The following is a 23,708-nucleotide window of genomic DNA, read 5'->3' as shown; positions in this document are numbered from 1 at the left end:
CTAAGCTCTAGTTTTTCGTTCACATCTTTATCACACCACACCGAAAAAACGACACAATTAAGTGTCGTTTTTTCGGTGTGGTGTGATAAAGATGTGAACGAAAAACTCTAGTTTTAAAAAATGCAACGAAAAAAAAAATTTTTTCAATTAAGAAAAAAAATTTTTTTTCGTTGCATTTTTTAAAACTAGAGTCGGAACATTTTGTGCTATTTGCACAAAAATCGGCTATCCTTGTTACTAAATATAATTACTAATTGTATAATATAATTAATAAATTTAATTATAAATAATAATTATAAATAATAATTAATTAATATAATAGAATTAATTAAAAAAAGTTAATTACTAATTATATTTTTCAGTTAAAGTTATATTTCCAAAATTTATTTGTAGCAAGTTGTCTTAGCTCCTTTTTTTTTGGGGGGGGGTGAGCCTCTATGTTCTTTTTACAAAAGCCGGTTATACGCACGAATAACTGATATGCTGTTATTGTTAGAAGTTTTTTTGTGAAGATACTATGTAGTTAGGGAGTGAGAAAAATTGATTCAATGATCGAAAGCAGAACTTAAATAAGTCATAGAACCATAGAAGTAAAGCTCTTGATTTTTCTTTTCAATGAGCGATTGCGATCATATTTTGTTTGAGATTTTGTTCGTTAAGTTTTTTTCTTTGTTGAGCAAAAATTTACTTTTTGTCTCACAAAACTGTTTCCAGCATACATTAGCAAGCCGTCTGATATGGTAGGTTTTCATAAGACAGATAAAATGCAATTAATTTTGCTTTCAGAGGAAAGTTTGAGAATTCTTTTGAGTTTATTCAACATGATTCGAAATTGATTTTTTGCATAATGTTGTTTCATTGTTATTTTGTTTCAAATGTTAATTTTTTTATGAGCAACTCAAATTGCGTTAAATGCAATAACAGTGAATTTTTTCAAATTATTTTGAAAATATGGTTGCCCAAATACTTTTTGAACTTGGCGATGATTATTTAGTTCCGTCGAAGCAGTAGTGTGTTTTCTTTTCTACCACTGAAGTCGTTTCTGTTTAATTACAGGAATTAAAAATCGGCGTTCTTGGTTTCTAGCATGATATCTGTGATGTTTAATTCATGTTTCAGGCTTTCTTCGCAAATATACTTCAACTCTTTACTTTAATTAGTTGTTTGATTGCAATTTTTTAGTTTTCTTCTGTTGTCAGATGAGATCGTTTTTTTCTCTCTTTGATTGTAATCTTGTTAATGTTATCTTTATTCTGTGTTGTCAAATGTCATCGAAATATTTTAACCAAACAATTTTAGAAAAGTTGCGCGGCTTGTATGGTCGCGATCTTCAAGGTAACTTTTTGATGCCTACTACCTAAACTTACCATGAATCAACTGTTTTTGGTGAAACAATTAACTATTTTTAAATCAAGGCTTGTTTGTTTGTACAAATCTAATCAGAACTTCAACCAGTGTCCAAATTGAAAAATTATTTCATAAAGACACTTGAGAAACCTTCAATGATATTATGATTTTAAAAATGACTGGTAATCCGACCAATTTTGGATCAGTTTCTAGTTTCTACCAACCGTTCTGTTTGAATAGATTATACGTGATCGAATAATTATTTCAGCTGCTGTAGCTAAACAAGCGCGTGAGCGAGAGGCGGCGATTGAGGCACAGAAGTCTCTGCAGAAACTGCTGGGAAAGAAGAGTGTGGTACAGACGCTTCCGAACAATTCCAAATTGGAACATGCAGTGGTCGGAGATGTATTGTTGGACATTTTATCTCTCAAACTCAATCAACCAGTCAGTATATGCGAATTTAATCTGTACAAGAATAATCTAGATTAATTTGATTTTTAAATACATAGATTATTCAATTTAGTATTTTAGAAAGCACACTCCGGCATCACTAACAAAAAATAGTTGAACTCCCATGAAGTGCTGTTATTTTGAAACATCGCTTTCTGGAAACACCGCCTTAAAAGGAATAGTCTTCTCTTGGCATCTTGACAAGCTCAACAAATTAAAATTTGCTCGTTGGAGGGGGGTCGAAGCCTAGCTCTGAGTTTTAAAAAACTATCTGGTAGAGTGATTTATATAAAAAAATCATTGTTTAGTTGTTTAGTGATCCAGTTGTGTTTCAGGACATGCACATTCTGGGCCTGGTGATCAGGGACATCTTCGGGGGTCTTCCTGATGTGCCACAGGTTACTCTGGCCCCTGCTGCTCTGCAGGAGGAGATTGAGAGTGTGTGTGAGGCCAAGAACCTGCACATGTTCCAGCCATGGGTGGACAAGTGCATCAGTTTATACACGGCATCTCTCACTAATCACGGTTAGTGACTGCAACGGTATTGGCTATAAACTGGACACCTTAAGTTTTACTTCGCTTGTGATTCGAATATTTTGCGATTGAGACAAAAAACTTTGCACATTCTTTTGAAAAGAGCCCACGACACAATTGCTACAAACTTTTTGTAATTGTTGTCTAATTTTTGCAAATTTTTTGACGACATTGAGTTTTTTGAAGTGTGATCTAATTTTTTGTATCTTAAGGAATGATTCTTTGCGGCCCAACTGGATCCGGTAAGAGCTCAACCCTGGCGACTCTAGTGGATGCCCTGGCGAAACTGGAGTCCCCGATCTCTTCGGGAAGCATGATTTCAGCCGACAACGCCCAGAGCGAACACAGTACAGGCACAACTGCAATGGGAGCTGTGAGTCACAGACTGGTTCGCATCAACCCACGTGCTATTGACAGTCCCTCAAATATGTTTGGATTCTACCAGGGTGCAGAGTGGGTGGATGGGTTGTTCACAACTATCCTGAGAAAAGCGAATAGGGTGAGTCATTTGTGTTGGCAATTGGAGGTACTGGCATTGGAACCTTACACCTTAACCCATAAACCCCACTAACATTCTTCTTCCATAAAGTTTTTACTTGCCACAAATATTCAGCTGTGTTCATAATCATTGATATAATTTATTTTTATATAAAAAAGTTGTCTTCGTTGGGAAAACGGTTTAAAATTTTAAATCTAAGAACATGGCGAAAGATTATGATATTCTTTTTTCAGCACTCGAACAAGACCTGGATTTGTCTGGACTCCACAATTGAGCCTTCATGGGCCGAGCGATTCGTATCCCTTCTAGAGTCTCCCAGTAGCTTCTTCTGTGACAATGGCGAACAGCTATTCATAAGTGATAACGTCAAACTGGTGTTCGAGACATGCAGACTCGATCACGCTTCCCCATCTATTACTTCGAAGGCGGTACGCTTAATCAAAATGCTTGCAGTCAATTTTTTTTATACTAGCAAGCTTGTTAATGGTTCTTATCGTCTTTTTTGATCTCCAAATGAACTCGCAACATTCGCAATAGTTTCAGCCTTTTTTCTAAAACTAGTGAAAACAATTCAGACAGCTTGATATATCAACTTGAATCATCAGGTATTCTCAGTTGATCTTTTTTTTGAATTTTGAGTCTAAATTTGTTGTAGGCTATGACGTACTATTCAGCAGACTGCCTTAAATGGAATTCCATTGTCCACTCTTGGCTTATTGACAACATCAAAAACCTCAACGATAGAAAGGCAAGTCAATCATCACACTGTCTAGAAATTCAACCATCTAGAGTTTTAAACAATTGTAGGCTGCTTTTTTCCGAGTTGGCGAGCATTTTGAATTTTGGTGACAAAAATTATAACTACCAAAGTGCTCTACTCTACCATTTGCTTAAACTTAGTTTAGTAATACATTTTTCTAAAGAAATGATTACTTAGTTTTCGAAAACCTGGACAAATTGGCGAAGCAGACAACAAGCAAGTTACCCTGCGATCAAGTTGAAACTGCATTTTAAAGAAAAACTGTTGATCGAAAAAACAACTAAAACAAATCAGAAAACTGTAATTGTGACTCCAAATGAGTTAAGCTGAGTTGCGCGATTCACAAAAAGTGTCAGCTGTCAACTGACAATCATTTAGGAAAAAAAGGTTTCAAGTTGGTCTTTGATTTTAGTTTCTGGAGAGTGTGTTCAACAAGCTGTTCCCTGCCATGGCCAAAAAAGTGCTGAGAGAGCTCACCACTCGCATCCCTGTTTGTGAAATCGGCTTAGTGACCAACTGTCTCGGATTCCTCACAACCCTCATGAAGAACTCAGATATCGGTAGGTACCATTGAATATCATTCGGCGTGCTTTTTATCGAAATTAATCCAGTCGAAATCCAGTCGACGTAATTCAATTTATATTATGTTGAGTTAATGAAGCTGTCTTTGAGAAATTGAATATTTCAAAATCAGTAAAAATCTTAAAATTAATGTTGCTTTGTTTGCTAGAACTGGAAGATTATGCCAACGTAACGGGTAAGAGTAAGCAAGCAGCTATAATCTCACGACCTTCTTTATAGATCCATTTAGACGTTATTGCATTGAAAATGGTTTATTGGATCTTCAGTAGCGATTGAAGCTAGTAAAAGCATGTCTATAAAGTTAATTTTAAACAGCTTCTTAATTCTTTTTTGGCTTCTAAGGCGAGCTTTAGAAAAAGTATATACGTGCCATGGCGAAATATTTCATTTAAGTTGCCGGAATTTTATTTTTGGCTCTTTTGATTCAGGAGGTCTTATCCATGTGGAGAGGTTGTTCCTCTTCTCTCTGATTTGGACTTTCGGTGGACTTCTGACGAAGGAGGAGCGCAAACCAATGAACGACTTGATCCGAAATCTATCCACTGCGTTAGTTTCTTTTTGCAGCATTCGAACCCTCTTCTTACGTGTATTGATTATTGTTTTGAGCATAGGAACCTCCAAAAGCTGGTTTCAAACTGAAGGAGAATAACTTTTTGTTTTAAAATTTGATCATGTTTTCTGTGATAACATACAAGCTTAGCGAGAACCTTTGTGCTGGACGGGCAAAGATATCGATGAATGAAAACTTAATGTATTTTTCTAAAGTTTCTATAGATTGTATTTTTCTGTAAAAGAATTGACTTAAATTTTAATTCAGTCTTCCCGACTTTGACACCGACAACTCGGTGTTCGACTACTTCGTCGACGAGTCTGGCGAGTGGGACCACTGGGGATCGCGAGTGCCTGAACTTACCCAATCCGGGGAAAATCTTGAACCTCTGAAGAAATTATATGTAGATACTATATCCAACCTGCAGGCCCGAGAGTTGATTCATTTCGCGTTGCTGGGAGGTCAGCATGTGATGGTGTATGGTCCTCCAAGGAGTGGGAAGACGACGTTGATTAATAATATTCTGGACGAACAAGAGCTGAACAGTAAGCAAGTTTTGATAAAAAAGCATTTAGTTTTAGTAAAAGGTAGCTAAAATTCATAAATATTTTATGAATAAACATCGTTGAAATGAAAACGCTCATTATGGACTTTGGTGACTTCTGCTTCATTAGATGGCTTGCTTGATTTTGGGATAATGTATGCTCATTTTTACAGATAGGTTGGTGTTTTGTACTGAAAAAGGTTTTGGTTTAAGATCCCGGAGCCCGCCTTACACGAAGACTTGTCCAATCCAGCTATTCTTCTGTCAAACATCTGAATGACTTCTTCTCAGAGAGCATCTGCCACAGACAAGGTTCGAATCTCGGCCACGCTCTTCTTTAAAAAACTCGGCAAATAAGGTGGCTGATCTGAACTAAGAGCTTGAATCAAGTTAAATTGTGTTGTCGTCTTTTTAATAGATAACTATAATCAGATATTTAAACTTCTTTAAAAATAATTTTGACATTTTGCGCAGAATTCAAGTCGATCTTTTTGAAAGGTATAATCAATGTCAAAACCCATCCATGTGTAGTTCTGCTGCGTATGCGATATAGAGAATGCGCCACCATCAACCGAAAATTGATGGGGTGGGATGAATTCAAATTGGCAAAATTATCTTAAAATCCTTCTTGGTCATTTCATAACCCAAACAACTAATTTAATCTTCGCCTTCAGGAACCCTTGCTAGTCATTTTCATTTCAAACTAACATTTATGACCGAGTTGCATCTTTCCAGCGAAATACGGGATCCATCTAGTTCCAGGTAATTTATAATTGAAACATTTTGTGTGTTTGGTTTTTGGAGTTTTGCAAAAGTATCTTCCATTTCTTTTCACAATATTTTGAATTCATATTCAATCGATGTTTTTTGTTGCAATCACTTTACTTGTAGAACCAAAATCGATAATTTTAAGCTCTTATTTTTTTTTATTTTTCTTCAAATATAATCATTTGTGCCTGTTAGATTTATTTCAAATATTTGTTAGCTAACAAGTCCGCGATGATTTGTTATGTGGTCCTGTGTGCTAGTTTTAATGAAATGCGTTTTCTAAAATTTTTTTACATCAACTGGTGCATTCTAGGCTTCGTCTACGGAGCCCCGGAGGGCAAGCGTCTCCAGGTGTTTCTCGATGACGTCAATCTACCTAGATGCAACCACTATGAACCACCTGCCAATCAAGTATGTCTCAAATTTAACTAATTGACGTTTTCTAGTTTAATTAGTCCAAGAGATTTAAGCAACAAAGATTCCATTCACACGTTTTTTTTTCAATTGACACTGCAATATCCCATGATCCGAAGGTCATACAAAAAAGTTCAAATCGGCATAGTGTTCTTGAAAACTATTTTATACAAACTAAGAATCCATAAATAATATTTGCCTGCTTTAATTAAAGTCTTTTCTTTAATTAATTAATAATTTTTCTCCGTAAATTGCTCAAAAACTTGTCTGTTTATTCATCGCTTTCTGGTGATAAATGCTCTTCGTGTATAACGGTATAAGCGTTTAGTCTATTTTAGCTGCTGAGAACCCTTCTTGACGAATCCGTCCTTATGAAAGCGGACAAGCCTTACGAATGGCGAGTAATCGAAGACCTCACCATCGTCACGTCAATGGTCACGGACCCCAACATAGACACAGTGAAAATGAACTCGAATCTAAGCTCAAACCAGACTGTGCCTTTCATCTCCGATAGACTCATTAGACACTTTTTACCCGTGTTCCTCCCCAGTCCACAGGAAAAAGAATTGGTGTCTATTTTCAAAGCTGTGCTCCAGTTTGAAATCCAGGTGCGATAGTTATAATATGTCCTCTCATGGGGGGGGGGGGGTGTTTAGATTGTGTAAATAGTCTAAAGTTACGTTTTTTTTTCTATCATCACCGGATCAATTCTATAAAGTACACGACCTATAGTCTCAATGTATTTACCTCAATAATTCTGAAACGAAATATTGTCAAATGACCACGAACGAAACGATTTATAAATTGTTTTGATCGCCTAGAAAGTCGTGAGCATGAGAAACCGAATGCAATGAAGTTAGTTTCATTTTTCATGTCGTTTTCTGGATCTATTGTTTGGAAATTCATGGTTTATTGATCAATGGGGGTTATGTTTGACAGGGAAGCGAGGGTCTGAGTCTGGACGAAGAGATCCAAGATGCGATTGTGAATGCATCTGCCTATGTAGTGAATGAAGTGTGTAATGTGTTGAGGAGTTCCTCCACCCCTGGAAGACAGCATTACGTGTTCTCCATGTACGATATTCTACGAAGCTATAAGGTAGGTCAAAGCATTTTGAGACGTTTTGTCCTTGCAATGGTTTTAGCAATTTCACGTGCAATGGTTGGTAGCGCCAAATTTGATCGCAAACGGTTATGTATTAATAATGTAAACACCCAAATCTAGGCATTGTTCATATGTGTTTTAGATGTTGGTGTTTGCGAAGGACGACTTGCGTCAGAGTAGGGAGCTGATTAGTTCTCTGTGGCTGCATGAGTTGAGGAGGAGTATCGAAGACCAGCTGTGTCGCCAGGCAGATCTCTACTGGTTCAACCACCTCCTCACTCACACTGTTTCCAAGGTATGACGTCACGTGCTTCTGTTTTCAATTTTTGATTTTTTAATGCAAATCAGCCAAGAAAGAAACGTTTTGTTTCGACCACGCCTTAAAATGATGAGGCTTACTATTGCATTGCGTCTGTTTTTTCTTGTTAATTTTGACTTCCTCAAAGAAAACTTGAAAGAGTAGAATTATGGTATCAAATTGGAGCCCTTTGAGTCGCATTCTAAAAAATCAAAAAAAGTTATGTCAGTGTCAAGAAAACTAAGTTCAACTTTTTCGATTTTGCAGACTTAATTTTGATTAGAACCTTTAATTCTAAATCAGTTAGGTTTTCTTGATTTAATCCGCACTGTTTCGACTGTCTATTGGTTATGTTTTTCAGTACTTTGCCGAGCTGGAAGTGAGCGCTGACTGTACCAAACAACTCTTCTCTGCCCTCCCCATCGATACTCGATCGCCCATCACCCCTTCCCCCTCCGAGGGTCTGTCTATCATGGCCCGGCAGTCCATCAAGTGCGACCTCAGACCCCTGGATAACTTCGACTCCACCAGGAACTTCCTTCAGTCGCAGTTGAAGGCACACAATGACGAATTCGGAGCCACGAAGATCGACGTGAAGCTGTCGGATTTCATCTTGCAGCAGATCATTGCAGCTTACAGAGCATTCACGTTGCCGTCTAAGTTAGTTGAAAATGAGGGAAAATTGGTTACAATTATTAAATAGGGAAATAAGCATAATGGTAAGGCATTCAGATTGTGCAATCGATCCCCTATCATGACAATGATACTTTGTGAGTACGAGCTCTTCACTTGACTCTAGCTTCAGGTCTACCACAGCCTGAAAAATTTCGGCTGCAATAATGGTACCACATGAAATTTCTAGATACAGAAAACGGCCTTGAGTTGCAACAACAGATTCGCTCATTAAATTAACTCAGTTTTGAACGTGTGGAAGTAGTAGAAACGTACTTTGCTTAAGCATGCTGGACAAGCCTTTCATAGATCCTCTGCGAATCGCATAAACCCCAATTATAAGTAATTATATAAAAATTTCGCTTTAAAATTTTATAGTCCAATTGTTGTCCAATGCCTTTGAAACATTCAGCAGGCAATTTGTAGTTTGGATTTTAATTGCCTTAACACCAACGAGTGGTAACATTTTTGATCGAATTTGTTTTTAGTGGAAACATGGTGATTGTCGGAAGTGTCGGTACCAACATGTCGACGCTACTCAAACTGGTCTGTCGGGTAGCAAGTTTATCCCAATTCAAGGTAGACTTCTCCTCTGAAAGTGCATTCATGGATGGACTTCGCTCCATTGTCCGAATGACTGGATCTGAAGGCCGAACTCTCGCAGTATGCATCTCGGCTCGCGATTTGACTCACGACATGTATCTTCACACGTTAAATAGTTTACTGATTTCGGGTGACTACACGACTCTGTTCTCTACTGATGAAATAGAGGGGTTATACCAGGCACTTGGACCGCAAATCCGAAGGGATTTCCCGAACGAGGTGGTGGATCCGGAGAAGTATTTTGTTCACAATGTGACGAAGAATCTTCACATGTTCTTCACGTTGCCTCCGAGTCATTCACTAATCAACAGAGCATCCAGGTTATTTCAGTTTATTAATGAGGCATATTATCTAAATTATTTTGAAGAGCATTTTTCATGTCGATGTTGTAATTTTGTAATTATATACTTAGACCAAGAAATTTTACGACTAGACTGCATAAATTTGCCATACTTTACATGTTAATTTTTTTTCCTTCTCTTTGATACTTTTCTCTATGATCGGCTCTTTACTGGAAGATGTTTCAAATTAAGTTGTTTAGGGAGTTTCCTGGGTTCCTGTCGTGCTGTGAGGTGTACTGGGTGAGAGACTGGTCCAGGGAAGTGCTGCAGAACCAGACCAAGTTCTTCGTCTCCCACTCCAAACTCAAGTTCAAACAGCCCCAGATAAGGTACTAAAGCGTCTTTTAAAACGTGTGCTTGAATTTTATCAAGCTCTTCAGGCGTAAATTAAGTGTTTTAGATTGTAATTGTTGGAGCATCATTAAAATATTAAAATCTGAGACATTCCACTTATTCATGAGAGGAAAACCACCCCTCTATTTTCTCTGTTGTGTAGTGAGAGTGTGGAGAAGTGTCTAGTGGACATCCACTGGCACATGCTGTCCTTCTGTGACCAAATGAAGATGGTGGGACAACACACGGACAAGATCACCATCACCTCCGTCAAGCAGCACCGCAAACAGGGAGAAGTCAACTACAAAACATCCAGCAAGGTAGCCTAAAAATGCATATGGTAGATAAGTGTGGGTGATTGCCCACACCGCATTAGTTAGCAAACTGTTTTTCGAATTTGTGCCGTTTTTGTGTTAGTGGCGCGATGAGAGGAATAGTAAGTTATGCATAACCGAAGCGGTTGAAGCAGTTGAAACAACGGCTGAAACAAGTTTTTTTTTGAGAAATTAATAAAAAAAAAACGAAAAACTGACAAAAAATTCTGAAATTTTTTTTCTTGTTCGCAGATTATTTTTTGAATTTTGAAAAAAAAAAACAATTTATTACCAAGCAAGCGCTAAATGAAACTTCAAAAATTTGTCTACTTGTAGTACAACTAAAATTTCACGGCTTTTCCCATTACAACAGCTACTCACTCTCTTTACTTGCTCAAAATGGGCCTAAAAAGCAAAATTTTCAAACCGGTTTTTCTCGAACCTGAGCAAGTAGTTCGAAAAATGGTTATGTCCTAGGTGATAATTATGTATATTACCTGATTTTGCGTAGGGAAACAATAAAAATTAATCTAAAAAAATTGCACCCGAAGACAAAGTTCCTCTCTCCTTTGAGTTTCCGAAACAAAAAGACCGAGCAGTTTTTAAATTTTGACTATCATAACCAGTGTAGGTTAAAAAGAGTGCTCTAACCACATCATAGCCATTAGAATTTTAAAAAAATAAAACTTTTTTCTCGAAAAATTTCGAGTTTGATTTTGTCGATTCGAGTGTTTATCTCAAACTTATTAAGAGTAATGAACATAGTGAGTACTCTTATATAAGTCTTGCTGATTTTTTTTTGTTTTTTTTTTCAGCAAAAATTCTTAAATTTTGTTCACGTTCAATTTTGATTTTTCGCGGTTTGACTTGTGATTTCTTTTAAAGTTCAGTGCATTTCCATTGTTAAAAGGAAGGCAAACTCCACTATTGAACAGCAGAAATGTAAGTTAATTATAAAATGTCCTAGAGAAATTAAAAATATACCTATTGATCCAGTTTTCTCAAATGGGGTTAATTTAATCAGAAAAGTGTTCTTCATGAATTGTTCTACAAATTTAAAGAGCTTCGAGGCCATCTATTTTTTTCTTCGAAATTCAAAAAGAAAATTTAAGAAAACACAAGTTGTTTTTTTTTTCATTTTCCTTGCGTTCATCACTCTTTTTTGACTGTCAGTTGGCTATGTGAAGAAGTTGTTTTGTTAAAGTAAATAAACAACCCATTGATATATATATATATATATATATATATATATATATATATATATTGCAAAAATTAAAGATGAATTCGTCCTCTTGTAGTGAAGACTTAATACCAGCCGGTTTTTTATCTTTATAGTTGTGCATAGCAAAACGTTGAGACCTGTGCTTCGCGACATTAGACTTTTTTTTAAATATCTTTTTCTCATCGGAATCCAAATAATCACTGAAAGAACTTTATTATACTACACTTGATACCCTACGCGTTTGTGTTGACCTCACTCAAGACAATAACTATGAGCAAAATCAATTCCGTAATCATTTTAGTCAATATTTGATAGCGAGAAAATCATGACATTGAAGTGTGAAATGTTGTTGCACAAGCAAGCGTCAGCGAGCGTAGTGCAATAGTATGACTATTCTTGCTTCCCATCTAAGTAGCTCATTTTGATGCCATTTTTGGGGCGCCATTGCGGCTGTTTGATAGCATGTGCGTTGTTATTCGATTAGTTATAAGTTATTACAGTAAATACATGTTAAATTCATCAAAAAATCGAAAAATGCTTTTTGTTTCAAACAACTGCATTCCGGAAACTTTTCAACTCAATCTATCTCGCAATTTTTTGAAATTTTTTAATGATACATAATTTGACTTTGTGTTTTCCAATTTGTTAGCTGCGAAGTTATCGTGACTGCCTTCAGTTTATCATATTCCAATTTTTTATATGCAACTTTTGTGTCTGCTTATATTTGGAGCGACTTTTGCTGCATAGCTTTGGCAATTTATTAGCATATATAGCTGCTTTATTGGTGGCTAGTGTTAGCAAATTGTCAAGGGCGCAGATTTGAGGACGTGTGACTACCCAGGACGTGCAATTAAAAGATTTTCATTTTCATTGCTCATTTTTTATGATATCATTTTTTACAGCTGATTTTTGTCGTTTTCTTGCTTGTATTTTGTCGATCTTTTTTTGTAGTTGTCGACCAAATTGTTATTCCGAGCATTCACAGAACACGATAAAGATCCCTGTGTTGACAAAAAAAATTGCGCCGCACGAAAGTTTTTTTTGGCGCACGCTCACTTCCAAACTTAGTATATATTGGCGCCTTTAGAAAAATTTTAGGGTTTTCGGCCGAAAATTGATGTCATAAAATAAAACCAAATGGGGACACTTTAGTTGGTGAGGGGTTCGATTCCCTGAGAGGGAGGCGCCTCCCCTAATTCCGTCCCTGTAATTTTTGCTGGTCTCAAGTTTTTTGCTCTGATTGAAACTTTCTGTGATTCTTTCTCAGCAAGAGTCTATTTTGGGCTTTGTTTTAAATTAATTATTTTAACTTGACTTTTTCTCCTATTGTACTTATTCACCAATTCGTTTAAATTCATCGTGTTTTTCCTAGGAAGTGGACAATTTACCATACACGAAGTTGATTCTGGGAGAGATGATGGATGCCGAGAGTAGAAGTAAGAGCCTGATAGCCCCTCACGAGGTGTACCACGGAACCAAGAGTTTCCTCACATTCCTCAACGCATTTTTACTCATTTACAACGACAAGAGAGAGAATTTGGATGCCAGACTGTCCAAGATTAAGTACGTGAATAAATTTGAAATCCACAATTATTTGACAGCAGCAAAAAAACTTATACTTTTTTCCCACCAATGTAGCCAGTGCCTATTGGTGGTTATGGCCGCTTCTTTCAAGTTCTAATACAAGATGACTTGTTCAACGAAATCTTTTTTTTTTTGCAATTTTTTTTGCCCTTAAGTTGGAAATCTCAGCTTCATTAGATTCGAAGAAAAATCAGTTTAATGCTTAGTAATCGAATTATTGGCACCATCCTATTCTGGCATAGCATTTAATCGTGTGAAATAAATAAAATTTTCAACTTATCTAATTAGATTTTTAAAAAAATCAGTTTAATGCTTAGTAATCGAATTCTTGGCACCATCCTATTCTGGCATAGCATTTAATCGTTTGAAGTAAATAAGATTTTCAACTTATCTAACATTTCAAACATCAGTTCATTTTAGTCGAGCTCTGCAGACGATGGGGGATGTTCGTGATGACATCTCAAACCTCGAGATCTCAATTGGAGAACTGGCCGAAGAGTACCAGCGCAGCACTGAGGAGAGCAACGAACTTTTTGACCTCCTCACCAACAAATCCACCACTCTGGAACTGGTCAAGGCCAGATGTGGCATCACGAAAGGCAGCCTGGCTACCATGTTGGAACAAGTGGACCAACAGAATGAAACTACACTCGTAGATCAGGATTATGATTTACTTAGAGGTATTGAAAGAAGAAACATTTATATTGGATAACCAGATTGCTAGTTGAAGTTAATATATGAGTCTAGACCCGATCAATTGTTTTTTCGGTAAGAAATATCAAAAGCCAATATGCACATTTTTATAAGAAACGAAAAGGAAGCATCAGGTGTTCTTTTAAGTGATTTGCCTCCAGAAAAGTGGTTTCAAAAACAGTTTTTTTGTGATGATTTGATCAGCTATTTCATTCATTATTACACAAGCAAAGCCTAGTGTAATATTATGAAGAATTTTTTTCACCCAAGCGAAGTGTAGTGTATAATTACGAATTTTTTTGCTAACCTAACTCGCAAATAAAAGTGCTCATTAGGTGGCACTTTTGGTATATTTCATTTTAATCATATTTAGGCCCATTTAAGCATAAGCACTTTAAAAGAATATGCTACTACTTTATTTTTGCCTCGTGTTAGGTCCTGTTTGAAAAAATAGGTATTATGAAAATGTATGGCACGCTTCGAATATTTTTTGCACTTTTCGCAGAAATTTCCAGTTTTCTCAAAACCTACTGCACCAGTTTTCAAAACAAAAGGTACCAATGGAAAAATTAGCTGCTTTTTTATGTGCCTGCATAAGTCTCTTTTCATTTTACCCCACATTCTACGGCCTTCGAAATTTTCAGTAGAGGGACTTTTGACCTATTTGTTTTGAATTTTTTCATTTTCTCAAATTTTAAATAAATGTACAAATTTGAGATGAGGGTTTCAATGAAACTAAACAATTAGGGGGATCTCTCCATCTCAAGCGGCTGTTCCCTAAATTTGGCAGAAAAAAGTTAACGGCTCAAACAAGCCCATTTTTTGATTATTTAAAACTTTTTGACTTTTCTCCAAAACTACCCTGCTGACTTGGAGATGTAGGGTTTAACCGAAAAAAAAAACACAATCAGTTATGCGAATTTTCTCTGCGCATGCGGCTATGCCCTGTGTTTTGAAAAAAATATGGCCGTAGAAAATATCCAATTTTTGAACTTTTGCTCGTTTTTGGAAATTTATTCATTTTTTTTCTTCAAAAACTAAACTTCTTATTCTAAGTTTGATAGATCATTCAAACAAACATTGTGCTTCAATTTTCCTTGTGCAATCTGTTTTACTCTGTTTATTTGTAAAAGAGCTGATATGGTGTTCGCAAAAATCCATTTATTGAAAATTTTGCCGTTTTTTGTGTCACTTGAAAACTACTAGCTAAATCTGATATCAAAGGTTTCATCTAAAATTGGCGTGTGGGCGTATTTATTGCAGAAGAGGCTATTCCCATGCTTTAGTACAGAAAAATTCATGCCTTTAGGGCAGGTCTATTTCTTTGAATTTTTGATCGGTTTTTGAATTTTTTTTTCTCGAAAATTAGCCGACCAAATCTAATATAAAGACTTCAATTGAAAGAGCGAGTAGTAGATTTCTCCTTTAATTAAGCGTCTAATCCCATATTTAAGCAGAGAACTCACTAGGGTTTTGCGTGAAGTCCATTTTTTTTGAAAGTTGCGCCTTTCCGTATCTGTTCAACATAAGATTGAAAATATTAAAACAGGTGGATCCAGCATTAGCTGGGCCACTAGTTTACTTCCACGCGAACTTGATGCAGATGCGAGGACGTGAGATTCCTAATCAACACAAGTCAGAGAATCAAAACCGCAATATTGAATCCGTTTTTTTTGGTCGAATTTTTGTTGCGCAGCATTGGCCTTTTGATAGAAACTCTAGCTGCTTTGTCGGTGGCTAGTTTTGGTAATCTTACAAGTGGTCGTGGAGCAGATTTGAGAACGTGATACTCCTTGAATTATTAGTTTGGTTATGAATTAGTTTGAATTAGTTTGGGTAATATGAATGTATGCGCCAAATTTTTCAATGCTTGTGGATTACCAGATTCACAATATCAAAATCCAATATCTATTTTCCCAAAGAAAAAATTGACTACTCGCATCTCCAAGAAAAGTGAAAAATAATCCATTATAATTGATTTTTGGGGTCTAAAATGTTAATAAAATAATCGATTTTCATGTTGTCCTCAGACAGCAAAATGGAACAAAAGTTGATTAACATTTTTTTTTCTGATTGATTATGGATTGTTTTTTCCATTATGTTTTTGTTTCGCGTCATGCTAAATTTTGCAAAGCTTTGCATTTATCAAATGAGTAATGCAGAATTTTTGCAAAGCGAGTGTACGGTCTATTCGTTTTTTAAACTTAAGCGTTCTCAAATTGCAAAACGATTCCATTAACACACCTACCCCCACGTTTGCCCACTTCCATCCTCTCCACCCAACCTATGTCCTTTTGTATTTTACCCCCTTCCCCCACCTGAACCAACACCCCCTTCCGCATAATTCGTGGTTGAAAGAAACATAATAAATAAACATAAAATGAGTAACAAAAATAAGAAGTGCTCAGAAAAAGTTTGATATTGAACAACAGATAACTAACTTTAGTTTAAATCGTAACAACTACTTCGTGTGCTTTGAAAATTTCATTTCATTAAAGTGAAGGAGAGATAAATTTTAATAGAGTTTTATTGTCTTATCTATAAAAAGGAAAAATAATCGATTATAAATGATTCGCAATGGATTTCATAGACACTGACATTGAAAGTCAAATTTATTTTATTTTCATCCATGGAACTCCAGTACGGATAAAATTGATGCACATAAAGCCATTTTTTTGTCTTAAACGAAGAAAAAAATGATATTGCGTACATTATTAAGGTGCTGCGGAGAACCATTTTTGGTATTCAGATATAGAGTTAGAGAACGAACCGTTGCTTGTTTTCCAGACAATGATTGGACTAAAATTTGCAAATATAATCTTTTTCCCCGACACTCATATAAAATGAAGTGCAGTCAGTCTATTGATAGCGTGTTGTATTCACATCAACCATCTGCTTGAGTTTGATAACGCGTTTTCATGCGTTTTGCCGGTTTTGCTCCGTTGGGGGAAGGTAATAGGTCAATTGGTCGTTGCGGGCGAAGGGGTGGGTTAGAGATTGCGCAATTGATCCAGTTTAACCATAAGTTGAACTTATTTCATTTTGATTCGTGGCGTGAACTGGTCCAATGATCACACGATTTGAGTATAGTCTGGTTTGATATTCTGTTCAGACGACGACGACGAAACTGGCCTTGAGTTCATGCAGCTGAGGGAGAAGAATGTTGCTGAGAGAGTGAGTCAGCTCGATGAAGCAGTGATGGATCTGCACCACCAGTTGGACGAAATCAGGCAGGAGATGCAGGGACGCAAAGATAATGTGAGTCGAATGCATTTTTATTGGCGATAAAAAAAGGTTGTCGAAAAAAGCTAGATTCCTTAAATGTAGATTGAATCTTGAGGAAAAAGCTATGAACATAAAAATTTTGAGCGGCAAGCGCATTTATTGAATTATCACAAAATAATCTTTCAAATATGTTTTCGTTAGGACCCAACGAAGATTACTTAAATGATAATTTCACCCATTTAACCCATATTTTGAAATATAATTTCAAAATATGGGTTAAATGGGAAAAGTATAGCTGTGTTATGAATGAAGTATTTGAAAAAGATAAAGAAGAAATTATGTCTGTTCTGTCACGTCCAGTCGATTCGTATATAAGATGATATACATTTCCAGGTATTGAGCTGGCGTCGCAAAGTTGACAAGGAGAGTGGTTGTCTGGACCGAATCAAGAACTTCCAGACACCTCCTCTGCTGGTGGCAGTGGTCCTGGAAATGCTCATGTATCTGATTGGAAAGAAGAAGCTGCACGAGAACAAGATCGAAACAAAGAATCTAGATTTCACGTCTTCGAGAAGACAAAATAACGGAAGTATGTGAAATTTATTTGCGTTTTCACATCTCACATTGAATATTCATGGAGATTATCTTATTTCTTAGAACTAGAATTATATACTGCGGATCGCAATTGATTTTTTTTCATGCTCATTTGATTTTTGGTGGTTCGATTTTTGAATTCATTATAAGTTCAATTCAATTTTTTTGTGAATACATTTCACATTAAGACCATTTTTCCACGGGGGAAAGGACCAACACAAGAGCTGTACAGCTCATCACGGCGAACCGCTGTTGTGCCCCTGTTTAAGAACTACATGCAATTTTTTTTTGGTTATTTTTTGGGCTGGTTAATGTTGCTTCACCCTCAAGCAACGAGCACGGATCATGGTGGGCCTCGAACATCCGACCTTTCAAGAAATTAAAAATCAGGAAAATTAAGGTTTCGACTAATGATTAACAGTTCCAAAAATATACATGACGTCTAATATCAAAAATAGTTTTTAATTTTTAACAAATTTGAATAATTCAATCAAAAAATGTCAATTATAAATTGTTCAGCTCTTATAACTACAGCAAGTGCATTCATACATATTAATGCATTTATGAAAGCCCTTAAGTATATGTCCACTTTCTGAGTTTAATTTAAGTTCAATTGCTAAAAGGTAGCAAAATTCGCTCTCCAATTACGACAGAGAAAATAGCGCGAAAAACGTGATCAATATCTAGTTTCGAAGCTGGAATTTTTGTTTTGGGTTCCCAGCAGAATAAAAACTTTGCCTATTACTCCAGTTGTCTCAAATTGAGTTAATTTAATTTAAAAAGTGCCAATCATGAACGTCTCTTGAAATTCGAAGGACTTTGAGATGAGTTATTTTTTCTTTGGAATTCGAAAGTTGAAATTTTTCAAAAAACAAGTTTTTTTTGTTTCTTTGCGTTCATTGGCTTTTTCCAACTATGTGTTGGCTATGTTCCGAAATTCGAATGTCAATTTTTTAGAAAAATTTCAGCATTTTTTGGTCTTTTTCAGTTCATTGACACTTTTCCAACTGTCTCACTGCTTTCTTTTTTTTCCGAGTCGTTGAATTCCATTTCAGTTTATAATTTACATGGTCCTCTCATTGGTTGAAACGGACATAGTTTGGTTTAGAATCTGCTAGACTGCATCCTCAATTAATTGTTTTTGTTATGACAGATTGTGTTCGGGTGTTTTTTCCACACCCGAATATAACTTGTAGAAATAAAAAAAGTTTCAACAATTAAAAATAGATGACGTGATGTATCATAGTAAAATTTTTCTTAATTTGTGATTTTCTCAAGAGCTGGCTATTGTTTTTTGATGAAGTTCTCCTTTTTGCAATGATCTTTGAGTATTTTTAGGCCTGCAAATAGCAAACATTACCAAATAGGAACACAAATTTTTTCAAGCTAGCTACTTGTTTTACAAAATCATTCGGTCAAATCTGTGATTTCGTCAACAACAGATGCGTTTTGCGCATTTCTGCATTTCAAATGTCTTTTCCATTCAAAATTTGGTTTTCATTGTTTGTTGCAAATTAACTAAATCCGGTGTGCTCTATTTCAATCTGTGTACCTTTTTTTGCTTTTGCTGCTTCATTCGGTATAAAATGTTTCGCCTTGTACTAGATCGGTTTAGTCGAATTTTTTTGCGTCATTTGATGATAGAACTATCAAACATTTGGAATTCATGATTCTAAATCACCGAAACACAAAAGCGCTTAGATAGTAGATTCTTAGTTTTTATGACAACAGTTTTTTTCGGCGCTACTGATGTCTGCTCAAGCATTGTCAGCATAGTTACTGCTGGATAAGTTTTCCTTCGATGCTTATTCAACACCGACAGTGGTCTTAATCGAGACAATCGTATGAAATTGGTGATAGTCGTCTTCGACATATTTTTTTTCAAAACTCTTTTTTCTCGTTTTCTATCGGCTAGCTTGCTGTGCTTTCTGCATGTCTGTGTTTTATTGATATAATCAATGTTCGTTTTGCAGAGCTGAAACTGCGCGAACTGGCCGAAGAGGGCAAAGTGGACCGACTGGTTTGGAAGACAATGCAGACCTCTCTGCTAAGTGACCTGAAGAAACTGACTGACCTCATCCTGGCCATAGAGTGGGAGGACGGACTGAGCGATGATCAGGTGGCCATCTTGAGGAACTACATCGGCAAGTGGGCCAACACGGAACCAGGAGTCACCGGGGAGGGGTCTCTGATTGATGGACCCAAAGCGAGTAAGGCTAATTTCAGGGTGGTTGGTGGCTGCCGCTTAACGCTCGCCGATTCTGTTAAAAAATTGGATCTTGTAAATTATTTACCTCCTTTTGTAAAAGGGGAGGGAGTTCGTTACAAGGTACAAAATTTGTATACGTTTAACTGTTCAATTCTTTCATAATGGGGGCAAATCCGAAAAGTGTTCATAAATGTGTACGATGTTTAGCACAAACAAAAAGAGCAAAATTGTTTCAAAAAATTGCTTCACTATTTTGTATAATATAATGAATAGCAGCGTTACAATTTATTACAATCTACTCACTTTTTACTACTGTTAAAACAGTTGCCTACTTGAAATCGTTATTGTTTTTCTAAGATGAAAACGGGGAGTTGCTTCTTCCCGACGTAAAATTACCCAGGGGTAAAATAGCGTCGCCAACAAATGACGAAGGTAAGTCAGCTGATGGAATGTTGCACTGAGATTGCTAGATTGTAGACTTCTCTAATTTAAGCATGTTTTGATTATCTTTATATCAATTATTTTGAACTGTGGAACTGTTTTTCTTATGAATTTTGACTACATTTATGACGCATGCTTTTAATATACGCTTTAAATTGCTTCACGAACGTTCATTCTTCATTATCATCGTAATATTAATTGCTATCAATTTCTTGAGATCAAAATTGCATCATCATCTGTGATTTCATGGTAGCTTAGCGCTGATATCAGATGTAGACAATGAAGTAATCCTGATGTACCTAGTGTTCTTTATGTACCGTGGAAAATATATATCAAAGCGACTATTTTCAATTCAAAAAAGACACACAAAAAATGAGTGGAGCATTCAAAAAAGTTTCGCTTCTTTCAAATAATTGTTCTTTTACAGCCTGGAGTCAATGTTTGTTAGTTTCATCGTATCGGAATTTCGAGAATGGTATATTTATTTTTTCTACATATCGCGACTTTCAGTGCTCGAGGTGACCAAGATAGCTCAGTGGAACAAGCGACTGGACTCGCCTGTTGAAGAGGGACTCACAATAGGCGCTGTTCGCTTCTCATCCGAAGACGCCGCCTCGCTACTCGCATTCATGGCTAGTAATTTGGCTTTTCCTTCTAGTGAATCAATCTATAAGTTGAATTGAGGCGCTTTTGAATAGTATGTACAAGGATTTTGCGAGACTTTTTTTGGTCAAAACTCTCCACAAACTACCCAAGTTCTCAAAATATTTCTCGGAAGCGTGCGTGCATACAATTAGTTTTTTTTTGTGAGCTTTTTCAGGCTATATTTTAACGTAAATGTTTTCTTTCTGTAGATTAATGTTGCAAAAATATTGCCTGTTTCTCTTTTGAAATCGTATCAGTTGAATCTTCATTATAATACAAATGCGGCCTGAAAGACAAACGCAAAGAATGTCCCCCAAGTGGTGTTTTGGGAGCATGAATGGTAAAAAGTTAGTTCAATTTATGGATATGTTTAATTACAAACACTTATCTTACTGTGGGTGTTTTTTGTTTTGTTTTGTATCCATTATGGCCTTTAAACACGAGTGATACTGTCTTTCGAGGTTTAGAATTGGCTCAAATACTAATATATTCATACAAGACTGAAATTATAAATGGTTGCTCTGATTTCGTGCAGGTGTCTCTTTTGGAGTACACTGAGCAGTGTGGTCCTCTGAAGGAGACTCTGCGGAACATAGAGGCCAGGAAGCAGGAAAAGGAGGACATTCTCAGACTGGACCAAGAGATGAAACTACTCGTGAGTCATCCACCCATCTTCCCTGTTATCTCATCTCATTTCATGTCTCGCACTTGATTCAAACACTCTGTCAATTTCAACTCATAATCAGAAATCATGGTCCATAAATCTGTCAAAGGTAACGGTTGTAGGAGTCTCTTGTAGGGATCTCTTGTAGTATCGATCTATAAATAAAATCTGCGTTTACTATTTATCAAGATGCGCTGGACATGAAGATCCAAGCTACCCATTTCTTATTATAGCTAATTTTTATTATTATAGCTAATTTTTATTGTTATAGCTAAAATAGCTAAAGCGTATTTTTTTTCGAGCTACTTGCAGCTTTTGATTTCTTCTCAAGTAATTTCATTCTTGTATGCCAGGATTATGAAAGCATTTTTAGCTTTGCTTCTTGAATTTTCGAGGCCCAGATTCCAGTTAAAATTACAATAGACTGGGGGTTTGAGAATTGATTTTTATTATATATATTTTTTTTTGTATCAGGAGGAGAAAGAGGCGGAGCAACTGTTGAAGCGTCAGGCTCTCCTGCCACCTGAAATGGAGGAGGAGAAACATCTCACAAAAGAAGACCTCCCCGATCTGGAGAGGAAGATGCGGGAGGTGCAGCAAGAGTACGACCAGAGTATCCACGAGAAACACTCGCTCGGGTGCCGACTCAAAGAGAGCAAAGCGCAGTTAGCGTCGCTCAAGGAACTAGTGGCAAAGTGAGTCAAACTAATAACTATTAGTATATATAATCTGGTCACTCTATTGAAGTAGGATAAATAGCTATGGCGTAGGGTGTTTACACAAGCATAGCAAGGTGTCTTATTACGGTGTCTCCAATCTAAGTCGCAAACACAGGTGCTCATTAATTGCACATTTGCATTTTTATGTTTGGTTAACTTTTGCTTCATTTTATTATATTTTCGTGTCTAGTTTCTTGATGGCTCGTTTCTGTTTGATGAAAAACAGTTATTTTGAAAATGTATAGGATTTGGATTTTTGTTCCAACTTTTGTAACGAAAGTAACGGAAACGGAATATTTGTGCTCGGGGTGGGTTTTTTTTCTTCAGACAAATTTCGACTTTTTTACCAACCATTTTTGACGTAGTGCTAATTTCAGAGTTTACGGATTAGCACGCTTACGCTGCACCATTTTTTTCTGGATGTTATATCGCTAATGAGAACATTGTTTTGCTGATCTATATTTTTGTATGTTGTCGTAAAGGATTGGAGTACCACAATCCCAAGTGAGAGCAAATGCTCTGGAAACAGCGTTTCATTGTTGTCTGTATTTGTTAATTTGACAACTTCCCGCGCACAAAAATCTGCAAGTTTGTTGTAGCCATATATAGTTTTTATATAGTTCTTATAGCTATTTGAAGCTCCGTTGTTATAGCTATTTTTTAATCGAGTGTCTTGCAAAAGCTGCAACTGCCAAAAGGTTAGATGTTACTTTTATTAACTATCAGGTGGTATTTTCGACCTACCGACCTTGGTTTTGGTCCTAGCACCCTTCCGCTGCGCCTCCCTGCTCTGGCTAAGATAGTGTTATTGCGAATATTGTTCTGCTGATTCAGAATTTAAAATAGTGTCGCATAGGGTGGAGAACCACAATTCGAAGTAATAGAAAGTACGCTGGAAACAGCGTTATGCCGTTTTCGTTATTTGTTAACCTTTAAAGTTTTTTCGCAAAAAAATTTGCAATTTGTTTTAGTAGGTGCGCGAAAATAGTTTTTACAGCTATTTTTATCGATTTTCTTGCGAAAGCTGCAACTATTCATAGCTTATATGTTTCTTCCGTAAGCTAGCGGGAGGTACTTTCGATCTATCGACCTCTAGTTTTTGGGCCCAGCACTCTTCTGCTGCGTCACTTTGCTCTCTTTAGTACACTGCATTTGTCAATAGGTTATATGTCACTTCAGTAAACTAGCAGGAGGTAGTTTCGATCTACGGCTTCTGGGTGAGGGGGGTTGCATCGCGCTTCCGCCCGCCACTCTGCTCTGGCTAATATTGTGCTATTGCAAAGGTTGTTGCTGATCATTATTTAAAGTGTTAACATATAGGTTGAAGAACCACAATCCCAAGTACAGAAAGTTCTCTGGAAACAGCGTTGCGTCGTTTTCTGTATTTGTCAATTTTGAATTTTTTTGCAGAAAAATTTGCAACGTGGTTCAGTAGGAACACGAAAATTTTTTTATTGCTATTTAAAGCTCCGATGACATAGCTGTTTTTAAAATATTTAGAAAGCAGCAACTGTCAAAAGCTTATTTGTTACTTTAGTGACCTAGCAGGAGGTAGTTTTGATCTACCAACCTCTGGGTGATGGGCACAGCACGCTTCCG

General features: G+C 36.5%; 1 protein-coding gene across 10 annotated transcripts in view; it reads left to right on the top strand.

The window, feature by feature from the left end:
* LOC134841932 (dynein axonemal heavy chain 8-like) overlaps positions 1 to 23,708 on the top strand; it is a 196,505-nt gene that overhangs the window by 41,304 nt on the left and 131,493 nt on the right. For 6 of the 10 annotated variants that reach the window (XM_063858024.1, XM_063858023.1, XM_063858022.1 and 3 more), the window contains 28 exons: positions 1,616 to 1,791; positions 2,133 to 2,322; positions 2,544 to 2,830; positions 3,064 to 3,258; positions 3,486 to 3,578; positions 4,003 to 4,150; positions 4,321 to 4,347; positions 4,601 to 4,718; positions 4,990 to 5,267; positions 5,480 to 5,578; positions 6,002 to 6,028; positions 6,348 to 6,445; positions 6,787 to 7,056; positions 7,388 to 7,546; positions 7,695 to 7,847; positions 8,212 to 8,510; positions 9,011 to 9,445; positions 9,667 to 9,795; positions 9,963 to 10,119; positions 12,708 to 12,898; positions 13,340 to 13,599; positions 16,725 to 16,870; positions 17,231 to 17,426; positions 19,405 to 19,641; positions 19,998 to 20,072; positions 20,592 to 20,713; positions 21,262 to 21,381; positions 21,865 to 22,085. In XM_063858024.1, coding sequence (XP_063714094.1) covers positions 1,616 to 1,791; positions 2,133 to 2,322; positions 2,544 to 2,830; positions 3,064 to 3,258; positions 3,486 to 3,578; positions 4,003 to 4,150; positions 4,321 to 4,347; positions 4,601 to 4,718; positions 4,990 to 5,267; positions 5,480 to 5,578; positions 6,002 to 6,028; positions 6,348 to 6,445; positions 6,787 to 7,056; positions 7,388 to 7,546; positions 7,695 to 7,847; positions 8,212 to 8,510; positions 9,011 to 9,445; positions 9,667 to 9,795; positions 9,963 to 10,119; positions 12,708 to 12,898; positions 13,340 to 13,599; positions 16,725 to 16,870; positions 17,231 to 17,426; positions 19,405 to 19,641; positions 19,998 to 20,072; positions 20,592 to 20,713; positions 21,262 to 21,381; positions 21,865 to 22,085 — 4,906 coding nt within the window. Of the gene's footprint in view, positions 1 to 1,299; positions 1,336 to 1,615; positions 1,792 to 2,132; positions 2,323 to 2,543; positions 2,831 to 3,063; positions 3,259 to 3,485; positions 3,579 to 4,002; positions 4,151 to 4,320; positions 4,348 to 4,600; positions 4,719 to 4,989; positions 5,268 to 5,479; positions 5,579 to 6,001; positions 6,029 to 6,347; positions 6,446 to 6,786; positions 7,057 to 7,387; positions 7,547 to 7,694; positions 7,848 to 8,211; positions 8,511 to 9,010; positions 9,446 to 9,666; positions 9,796 to 9,962; positions 10,120 to 12,707; positions 12,899 to 13,339; positions 13,600 to 16,724; positions 16,871 to 17,230; positions 17,427 to 19,404; positions 19,642 to 19,997; positions 20,073 to 20,591; positions 20,714 to 21,261; positions 21,382 to 21,864; positions 22,086 to 23,708 lie in introns of all 10 variants that reach the window. The other 4 variants (XM_063858021.1, XM_063858020.1, XM_063858019.1 and 1 more) reach the window with 4 other exon arrangements.

Source organism: Symsagittifera roscoffensis, chromosome 3 (assembly GCF_963678635.1).
Source record: "Symsagittifera roscoffensis chromosome 3, txSymRosc1.1, whole genome shotgun sequence".
Classification (NCBI taxonomy): Eukaryota; Metazoa; Xenacoelomorpha; order Acoela; family Convolutidae; genus Symsagittifera; species Symsagittifera roscoffensis.
This window is presented reverse-complemented; position numbering and strand designations above follow the sequence as displayed.